The sequence below is a fragment of the Triturus cristatus genome, unplaced genomic scaffold (assembly GCF_964204655.1).
Source record: "Triturus cristatus unplaced genomic scaffold, aTriCri1.1 SCAFFOLD_196, whole genome shotgun sequence".
Taxonomy (NCBI): Eukaryota; Metazoa; Chordata; class Amphibia; order Caudata; family Salamandridae; genus Triturus; species Triturus cristatus.
Window position 1 is genome coordinate 269,460 of NW_028187565.1, and position 10,907 is coordinate 280,366.

The 10,907-nt window shown below is 43.0% G+C and overlaps 1 protein-coding gene across 1 annotated transcript; it reads right to left on the reverse strand.

Moving 5' to 3' along the window:
- Window positions 1-2,536: 2,536 nt before the first annotated feature.
- Window positions 2,537-5,941, reverse strand: LOC146771098 (uncharacterized). The gene is made up of 2 exons (XM_085640355.1): window positions 4,317-5,941; window positions 2,537-3,939 (listed from the first exon to the last, which is right to left on the reverse strand). The coding sequence occupies exon 1, from the start codon at window positions 5,928-5,930 to the stop codon at window positions 4,641-4,643; it is 1,290 nt and encodes a 429-aa protein (XP_085496481.1). The 5' UTR covers window positions 5,931-5,941; the 3' UTR covers window positions 2,537-3,939; window positions 4,317-4,640.
- Window positions 5,942-10,907: the final 4,966 nt, after the last annotated feature.

The following is a 10,907-nucleotide window of genomic DNA, read 5'->3' on the forward strand; positions in this document are numbered from 1 at the left end:
GTCCTCCAAAACTCCACACTTACAGCCCTTAATGGCATTCTACACACAGCAGCACGTCTCATGCCGGGCCTGAAGAAATATGGTCATGTCACCCCCATCCTGATGGAACTCCATTGACTTGCTTTGCCAGCCCGCACCATCTTCAAAACCAGCTGCGTTTTTTACAAAGCCATCACAACCAGCATCACTGCTCATCTTGCAGACAAGGTCACCATCTCAGCTGCAGGCCAACCTTCTGCATTATTATTCCCTCACAAAAATGACACAATGAGTTAGTCAGGTCAGTGTTTCAAATGCTAGTTCCTTGCAACGTTTCAAGTCAGTTAATAGGGATAACTAGGGCCTGGTAATTTAGGGTTTCTGGGAGTTTGGGGGAGCTGAAACACAATGTTGTAAAGGACCAAGTGCTGGATTAGTATTTCAGAAGGGTGACCCTGCCCACTCCTGTTGAAGATCTAGCTTTTCAATTAAACAACCTACCATTGTCAGGACTAGGCGCACACACACATGCTCAGCGCCAGGACAACCTCACAGGTGATAGTGCATTTTACAAATACACATAACATAACATTGTTTCGCCATTTATGTATGTTCCACTGCATTTAAGTGCCTTCTGCAAGAATGAACCCACAAGGCCATTCCCTGGAGATGCCAAACTTCAGGGGCCCATATCTCAAAATTGGTGATCATGGTAGAGAAGTTCATTAGTTGGCACACCAACGGTACTTGGGAAGAACCACTGGAGAGAGAGATTGAGACTAACACTGACGGGGGGGAAACCAGACCCACCCAAAGTACAACTTTTCTGTAAAATTTCAAATGCTCTTCTAGTCAACAGGAAGTGATTTTTCTTACCCCGCCCTCTTCTTCCCTTGCTTTGCAGGCAGGTGGGTAGAGGTCTTTTGAGACACATGGCACGAGGTAAGTTTCACTAGATACTAGGTGACAGTGCTATTGGTGCAGTTCTGAACACAAAATCTACTCCTGCTTCCACGGACGGAATGATTCCTCAGTCACACTCACATACACACATCACACGCTGGTGGGGCCCATAACACCAAACACTCATTCCACATCAATCCTATCCGTGCCTACAGAGGGATCTTCAAATATCCCGAACTACAATTTCCTTTCCAATTGGATGGAGGAAACCACATCTATTAAGTTACCCTAACCATTCCTCCATCCGGAGGTCGATCGGATCATTTAGTTGAGTTGAATTTGATAGATAACACTTCAATTTTTATATTAATCAAATAAACATTACAAGAAAATAACCACCGACACAGTTCTTCAAACAAAGAATTTTCTTTATCTAATTAAATTGCAGGTTAAAATCCTAACAAATGCAATATTATCTTTTGTCATAATTACCTATTCTGGCTAATTGTCGTTCTCTAAGTCAGAAACTGGTCCTCAGAAATTCATCAGAGATTCTACCGTCCCGTCCTCTGCTGTCAGCGTGGAGTGCCGCATAGAGTAACATCGATCAGGGTGCGTTTCAAGCTCGTTGGGTGGTAACCTAATTTCCCTCTCTAGACTACTAATATTTACACCACAATTTACATATACATGTTGCATTTTCTTAATTTCCAGGCCGCTTATTGGCTGAATTTAGCCCGTCCCAATGTTTTAAGCAACATTTTCAAAATTTCACATACGGATGATGTATAAACTAGGCGCATGGGAAAGTCGTTCCCAGGTCAAAAAAGTATCAGTCTATTGTGAATAGGTGGCTTTTGGTTCCCAGATGGCAACATTTCTTCCATGTTCAGGGACATTGGCATCTCGCCCAGAGTAGTCTTTATAGACCTGGTTCAGAGATTCAAGGAGAGGACACTACGTAGTCAGTGCAGGCGCCTTCCTCCATTGCTCAGTGCATGAAGTCATGTACTTTAGTGAGGATTCAGTCGGCAGCCATCTTTTAGTAGGCCGAAATAGTCAACTTAAGTAAAGAGACACAAGAAACGTAATTAATACATAGAAATGACTAAAACAGTGTTATTCCCTTACTAATACCCTTATGTGTATGCATTTATCTAGCCATATGCGACATTTAAAGCCGTTAATGCTGGTTTATTTAAGCGCAAATCACATTAACACTGCTTAAGCTAAACATGTAAATTTAATATGCGGACAAACTTAATTCATTTATTATTTTTAGCCATGTTAATGCATTCCCACGTATATTCTCTTGATTAATAAGGTTGGTTAGTTCATCACAGCACACTGTTTAATCATTTAAAATTAATTATTTAGTCGTTTTAATATAAACTTATATAAATGGATTGGGTATACAAAATTTTTTATTTTACCCGCTCCATCAATCCCCCCTTTGGTGATTTTATCACCACCAAAACACCCCACAAAATTTCAACTTATCTCCCCTTTTTGCAGAAATTTGAAATGTCTTTTTGCTTAATTAAAATTCTGTTTCCCTTTCATCTTCGCTCTTGGTTTTATCATACATACTTTCATTCCACTCTTCCATTTCTATTTAATTGAGATCTTTTTCTGGTTTCTTTTCCCTCTTTTTGTAAATTTCTCTTTTAACCTTATTTTTATTTCTTCTATATCTACAACATATACATCCTAATCTAAGTAGTAATAATACGAAAATCACACAGGTTAATGGAAATAATATTTTCCCTATTATAGTACTACCTAATTTACCTAAGAAAGCTTTAATAGCAGCCATTTTATTACTAATTCTAGTCCAGATACTTTCAGCCTCCAGTGGTTTTATTTCATCATGCAATTCTGTAATATTCTTGATATAGACTTTTCGATCTCTGCTTTCGTCAGGAATGTAAGTGCAACAATGTTGAACTTTCAGCATTCCACAGACTCCACCCTCTTTTGCCAATAAAATGTCAAGGGAAAGCCGATTTTGCATAATCATAGCACGCATGGCAACCAATTCAGTGTTTACCAATAGAAATCCTCCAGCTGTGCTCGTTGACAAACGATCCACTATAGTGGACAGCTTCCGGATATTATTTGCATTCAAAGATATTCCCACTGCTGGTATCAAGGCTCCAAAAATATCACCTACAATTTCTAACCAAGTTTCTCTTCTGCTACGCATTAGTAGGTTATTTGGTCCACTATTTTCTACTCTATCCATGTGAACGATTTTTGGAAAGACCAGGCCTACATAACATGTGCCATACCAAGGGTCAGGCAGCCTGTAATAAGCCTTGTTCCCACAAATATAAAACAATCCAGGAAAAACTGGGTCTTCTCCACCTCTAAATCCCCATCCGGATGCAATGAAGTATGTATCATGACACTCACTTGTCCCTATGTATATATAATCATATTGAGATCTTTCTCTCATGATGCATAATTTGCCTTTCTGTGGTGAATCTATAGCTATTGTTGGTCTAACATCACCTTTCGTTTCCTTGTTCCCATCTATTGCCCAAATGTTTTCCCCTTCTTTATGTCCTTCTGCATTCTTGTGTATTTTCAACCTCCTCTCCTCAACCATATCTAAGAATGTTTTCTCTTCTGGTTTCAAACTGCAAGTTAAATTGTTCTTAAAAATATATTCTAGAGTTAGTCCTTTAGTTTCTATAAAAAATTCTCCTAATACATTGGCATCTTTAGCTGGATTTAATTCTTTATTCATGGGCAATCGTCCAAGAATATTATCTATGTTAGACATATTATACTCTAATTTTCCTACTTGATAAAATATACTAGTTAAGACGCTACATGTTATTCCATAAGTTGCTGGGAGGTGATGATAAGTCACCCCTTCTGAAACGGATGCAGGTAATTTCATGCAGACGTAGCAATCCCTTACTTCCATCGTTTTAACATATTCATACAACAATTTCGAAAACATATTACTAGAGAAATCATTTATAGACCTATCTTGATGCACATGCTCTGTGCTTGTTCTAACCGGTATTACCTTTTGTGAGTTTTTCACTATAGTGGAGAAGTGTGGCTCAATGATTAGAGCGGCAGACCCTGATGCAGAGGTCTAGCCCGGGACCAGGGTTCAATTCCCCACCTCGGTGGGTCTTGGGCTCAAAAATTCCACGGACCTGATAATTCTCGCCTCGGTGCCTATTCCAATCATGGAGTCCCACTCTGCAACTCTGGGCAATAGCTTGCTTAATCTCCACAACGGCCCCCACAACGCTAAGGATGCCTGACCTCCACCTTGGGGGTGCCCAGGAGTTGATGCCTCACAGGGAAAGCCAGGATGGGTTCCACAGCGGTATTCGTACAAGCGCCTGGAGACCCTTGCGGGTGAGTAGTGCGCTATACAAGTATCAAATTTACATTTACATTACATTTACTATATTAGTCATATTCTCAGAATGTCCTGCTAGTGTATCTAAAGTTACTTTGAAAGAGATCAAAAGAGCGAGTACGCTCCAAAGAAGCATTAATAGTCGTGTACAACAGCAACATGTCTTGCACCATCTTCTCATGAAGGTACATCTACTCTTATTATCATCTATGTTAGCCATCTTGTTAGATCTGACCGTGTCTTTTGACTTAGCCTTTTCTACTCCACCTCTTATAGCTTTCCTACAAGAGCTAAAACTTATCAGGTTGTCCAAATACTTCGATTTTCTTATTCAATCCTGTGTATTCCTACAAGGATCGCCTGAAATTACTCAGCTTGGCCTTTCGTCGTTTTTCACTTCTTTCTCATCATCCACATGCAGGATTTCCTGATCTTCCGCTTCTTCTCCAATGTCGGATAAGATAACTCTCAGGATTTCCCCAGTTTCTTCTTCTTTTATCAATTTCAGCCAAGTCTCTTCTGGATTTCCTTGACTATCTGCCTCTTCTCCTTGTTCAGGCAGTGCCACGTACGTCCATTCAGGTGACTTATACTTCTGGTTTGGTTTTCTTGCTCGTTTATTTACTTCTGACACTTTTGTTTCTCCCTCTTTCTCTGGATGCTGACTGGTTACTTCATTCACTTGTTCAGCCTCTGAGGGTTTAGCTCGTGTCAATCTGTATCTTAGTTTCTTAATTTTATTTGGCCAAATTTCTCCTTTGGCGTTCCTTCTTGCTTTGCCGTCTTTGCCGTTTCTTTCCTCGATCCAAGTTCTCTTTCTCAGAACTCGACCGTCTGGTATCTCTGTTTCACTGTCTTCAGATTCTGTTTCATTTGGTTTTTCTTTTTCAGAAGTCTCCTTTTCCACCTCTTGGGTTGGCCCTACTTCTGTCCCTCCTTGGGTCTCCGGCACGCAATCCTCTTGCTGACTATTTGTCCCTTCACCTAGCTGGGTGTTGCAGAGCCCTACACCTTCTCGGGGATTTTCCGCAATCTGTCCTTCTCTTTCTGCAACTGTCCCTTCTTCCTCTTCCAGTATTTTCTCAGGTGGAATTTCTTCTACTCTTTCATCTGGTGTGAAAGTTACTTCTGACTGGATGTTCCTTTCTTTTCTTTTCTTTTTTCTGTGTTCACCACTAGCGTTTTGCTCATCCCTAGAATCTGAAGTGTCTGAAATTTGCAATCTTTTCCTCAGAATTTCTTCTCTGGGGGTCTGAACTAGTCTTGGCTCATTCTCCCCCCTTTCAGGATTTTCTTTTGTTTTTATATTCTCATTGCTTGACTCATCACTTGATTCTGATTCGTCAAAGTATTCTTTTCCAATGCCGTCTGCTGGATTTGGAACTCTCAGAGTGTGACTGGCATGTATCCAGTTTTTCAGTCCTGCACACTTCACTGCAGTTGTTGTGGTCAAGATGACCTGTCTTGGCCTTCCCCACCTTGGAACCAGGCAATTTCTTCTTCTGTGTACTTTTATCCTCACCCAGTCCCCTGGGCTCAAATCATGGGCTGGTTTCTTTTCAAGTGTGGTGGCATCCGCTCCAACCTGGTGAAACACAGAATGAACTGCGTCAGCCAGGCCTTTACAGTAATCCAAAATCATGTCATCAGTTATAGTCATCAGCTTGTTGACTGGCACAAACACGTGTCTCATGGCGCGCCCCATGATGATCTCGTGTGGACTCAAACCTGTGGTTCTATCTGGAGTAGACCTAATGGTCATCAAAACCAGAGGCAAGACATCAGGCCATTTCAAACCTGTGGCTAAACACATTTTTCCTATTCTATTTTTGATAGTACCATTCATTTGCTCAACCACACCAGAAGCCTCCGGTCGGTAGGCACAATGCAGTTTCTGTTGTACACCCAATGCTTTACAAATTAGTTTCATGATCTCATTGTAGAAATGTCCTCCTCTGCCTGATTCTATGGTTATTGGGAACCCGTACCTTGGGATGAATTCCCTTAACAATAGCTTGGCCACTGTGATTCCATCATTTCTTCTGGTTGGGTATGCCTCCACCCATCTAGAGAACAGTCAAACTACCACTAAAACATACCTCAGTTTGTTATAAGGAGGCATTTCAATTAAATCTACTTGCATTCTGGTGAAAGGTCCTCCCTCCCGGCCTATGGTACCCAGACTCACCACTGTTTTTCTTCCAGGATTGTACTGCTGACATGTCAAACATCTCTGACAGAGACTCTCTGCAATCAGCCTGAATTTTGGATTATACCAGGTCTGCTTAAAGGCCCTTATCATGGCATCCCTTCCCATATGTCCTTGGCCATGATACATCCGTGCCATGGTTGACATCATGCTATCAGGCATTACTGGTCTTCTGTCCCGATAGACCAACACATGATCCTTTTCCCTGGGTGCACATCCTGCTTTTACCCACTGCCTCATTTCTTCATCCACTGCCTCATCCTGCAACTGCCTCACTTCATCCCATGTTCCCACAACGTTAGTAAACATTATGGAGCAAAAAGACATTTCCTTTTCCTTTGACCGATTAATGGAATACTTGTTTCGGGCACAGTACTGAGCCATGTTCAATCTCTATATTGCCCCTCTTATCTTTTCTCTTCAACAAATGGAGGTCGCCGTATTTAATTATGCGGATGACCTCCAGCTGGTCTTTAACCTCTCCTCTTCCCCCTCTTCTGTCCTTAATTTTCAATCTGTCATGCTCCACATCCGGGACTGGATGAACCACAATCACCTTAAACTCAACCCCGACAAGACCGAGCTGGTGTTGACGGGTGGTTCATCCAGCCCCTGGTCCCCTCTCTTCTGGCCCCCTTCTCTTGGCCCCTCTCTGGAACCCTCTACCTCTGTTAAAACCCTCGGCATAAAACTCAACTCTCAACTCACCCTTCACTCCCAGGTTAGCTCTGTGGTATCTTCCTCTTTCCTTTCACTGCGCACTATACGCAGGGTGTCCCGTTTCTTCACCTTCTCATCTCTCAAACTCATCACCTTAGCCATGGTGGTGTCCCGCCTGGACTACGGCAACGCCCTATATGCAGGTATCCCTGCATATAGTTTACGGCGTTTGCAGCAGATACAAAACCAGGCGGCCCGCCTGGTCTTCAATCTTCCCAAATTTCACCGTTCCTCCCCCCTCTTGAAATCCCTGCACTGGCTCCCTGTGCGAGCCCGAATCCAATTCAAGCTCGCCTCCATCACCTTCTTGGCCCGACTGGACCTGGCTCCAGCATTTATCTCCTCAGAGATCACCCCCTATGTACCCACTAGGGAACTCCGCTCGTCCTCCCAGTCCCTCCTCACTATCCCACGCTACCGGACAAAGAAGTGGGGAGGTTCGAAATTTGCTACCCTTGCCCCGATCCTCTGGAACTCCCTTCCCCTGGATCTGCGATCCATCACCCTGTACCCGCTATTTCGCAAACTTCTCAAAGCCCATTTGTTCACAAAATCCCCAGCAGTCTCCCCCGTTTTTTTAGCCCTGGATCTGGTTAGCAGTAGCGCCAAGAAACCGCAGGTGTACGAGCGCTTTACAAGTATTTTAAAACTCAAACTCAAACTCAACTCATGTCATTGGCAAAGCGGTTTCCGGTAGTGATGTAATCACTAGCTTGTCCATGAACAGCACATTTTACCACAGCCAACTCTTTGGGCATTTGTATTGCCTCAAGCAATTTTCCAACCACTTCTGCATTCCTTATGGGAGTTCCACTTGAGGTCAGGAAACCTCTTTGCAGCCATAGTTGGCCGAAATCGTGGACAACTCCAAAGCTATCAGTCATCACAGTTACTCTCGCATTCCTCCCAATCTTGCATGCCTTGGTTAATGCCACTATTTCTGCTACTTGAGCGGATCTAACTCCTTTCAAGGGCGATGCCTCTATAACTGCTGAAACTGTGCATACTGCATAGGCTGCGCTCAACACTCCTTCATCCGTTCTCAAACAGGACCTATCCACAAAAAACACATGATCACTCTCTGGCAGTGGTAGATCTCTTATATCAGGACGAGGTTTTGTGCAGTAATCAAGTACATCCAGACAATCATGATCAACTTCCTCTCTTATCTCCACTCTCTCTGCATCAGGCAAAAGCGTAGCTGGATTCACATTCGCACATCTTTCCAGACTCACATTGTTTGCACCTAGAATGACTTTTTCATACTTAGTCAGCCGACTATGTGACATGAACTGTGTTCGACTCCTTGTTAAAAGGATCGCCACACTATGGGGTACAAACACTCTTACTGGATACCCCATCACGATTCCCTCACTCTGCTCTAGGCTTCGGCATGTAGCCGCTACGGCTTTCAGACATCCTGGCAGACCTATCGCCACTGGATCTAACATTGACGAGAAATATGCCACTGGTCTCCTTTGTCTTCCATGTTTCTGTATCAACACTGAAAGTGCGCATCCATTTCGCTCACTACAGTATAGCTCAAACTCCTTTTCATAGTCTGGCATACCCAGTGCAGGGGCTTCACAAAGACTGTTCTTCAACTGTTTAAAGGCTGCCAATTCTTCTTTGTTCAGTTCAAGGGGGTCTTTTACCTCACTTTTTGTCAATTTCACCAATGGTTTGGCAATCAGGGAAAAATTACTTATCCACTGACGACAATAACCAACCATCCCTAGGAACATCCTCACCTCTCTTTGGGTCATAGGGGCTCTCATTCCTCTAATGATTCGGATTCTGTCTATGGTCACTTTTCTCAGGCCTTTCTCAATATTATGACCCAAGTATGTCACTTCCTTCTTACAGTATTGCAAATTTGTTGGAGATACCTTAAGCCCTCCATCTGCCAAATGATTTACCAAAGCTATGGTGTCTGTTTCACAAGCCTCACGTGTCTTTGACGCCACCAGTAGGTCGTTAATATACTGGACTAAAACTGAACTCTCAGGCATCGTAAGATTTTCCAGAGATTTCTTTAACAACTGATTGAAAATGGAGGGGCTCTCTGTGTACCCCTGTGGGATTCGGCACCATGCCAAAATACGGTTTCCAAACCGAAATGCAAAAAGTGGCTGGCTGTCATGATGCAACGGAATGGAAAAGAAAGCATGACACAAATCAATTACTGTGTACCGTTCTGCATCGTGTGGGATCTGATACAAAATCACTGAGGGATTTGGAACAATTGGACAACATGAGACAACGATCTTGTTAATCTTTCTCAAATCTTGCACAATCCTGAATTTCCCACTTGGCTTTTTCAGTCCCATAATAGGCGAATTACATGGACTGCTCATTATCTCCCTCAACACTCCTTTTTGGATCATCTTCTCAATCAAAGGGGTTACCCCTGCTATTATTTCTGGGGTCAGTCTGTATTGTGGAATGTTTGGGTAAACAGCTCCCTCCTTTACAGCAAGTCTCACTGGGTCTACATTTCTCATCAGGCCTACATCTTCCCCAGTGAAGTCCCAGACCGCTGCTTTCACTGTCTGTTTCAATTCTGGGGGTAATTCATCTGGATTGAATACTGCATAGGTTCCAGCGACTTCCCACTCTCGGTTAGCTATGGTCATTTTGTACAGAACATCTTCATCTGGTGTTTCAAAGGCTATTCCGTCTGGTGTACAGAATATGGTGCAATTCATCTTGCACAACAAATCCCTTCCTAATAGATTCACGGGACTGGTATCACACACCACGAATCTATGCATGTCTGAAAATTTCCCTATTCTGACCTTTACAGGGTCAGTAAGATACGTTTTAATCTGGGTGTAAGACACGCCAACTACTTGGATTGTTTCATCCGAAAGAGGAAGATTTCTAACATCGGCTGATCTGACAGTAGATTGTGTAGCTCCAGTGTCTACTAGAAAAGTAATGTTTTCATCATTAACTTTCCCATCTACAAATGGTCCTGTCTGATCTATTTCTAGAGATGCGCCAAGTACGCACTCTGCTTCCTCTTTTCGGCACCGTCAATAAATTTCCTCTGGCTCACTTTTGTCATTTTGCATCCAATATTGTGACACAGCGCTCGCGCGTTGCGGTTTGTTTACCTGTTCTTCATTGTAGAATCCCGTTTCTTTACTATATCTCTGTGTACTTCGGCTCTGTGGTAAGGGTGGTTTTGGCACCTGATTCTGTAGATTAACAGCTTTCTGCTGCTGCGGCGATGGGCCACTCCCCTCACACTGCACCTGTGGATTTAATGACGGATTTTCATCATTAGCAAGAGGTGGATTTTTACACTCGGATTTCCAGTGCCCTAATCTGCTGCAATTGTGACAGGGAAACTTTTTCTTGGCTTCTTCTATATTACCCTTTCCCTTTCCTGGACCAAACTTTGTTTTAATGCCTGGATTATTAGCTTGTTCTATCAGCTGATCTTCCTGTCTCTCTGCAACCTTCACTTGAGCCCACATTGCCTTTTCTTTTAGTTTTCGCTGTTTTGCTTCAATCTCATCACTAAAGTATTTAGCATGCCTCAGAATCTCATCTATTTTCTTGCTCTGCCAGTCCACGGTGTGCTGCTTGATCATGTCCCCAATCTCGGGACGCAGACCATACACAAATCTGTACACAAAACGACTCGGGTCCTTTTCTCCCAGACTGTCATCCCCACTAAACTGTTTGAAAGCCAGAATT

Excerpts from the sequence above, each read along its gene's own strand:
- LOC146771098 (XM_085640355.1), bottom strand. The coding sequence starts at position 5,930 with ATGACTATAACTGATGACATGATTTTGGATTACTGTAAAGGCCTGGCT.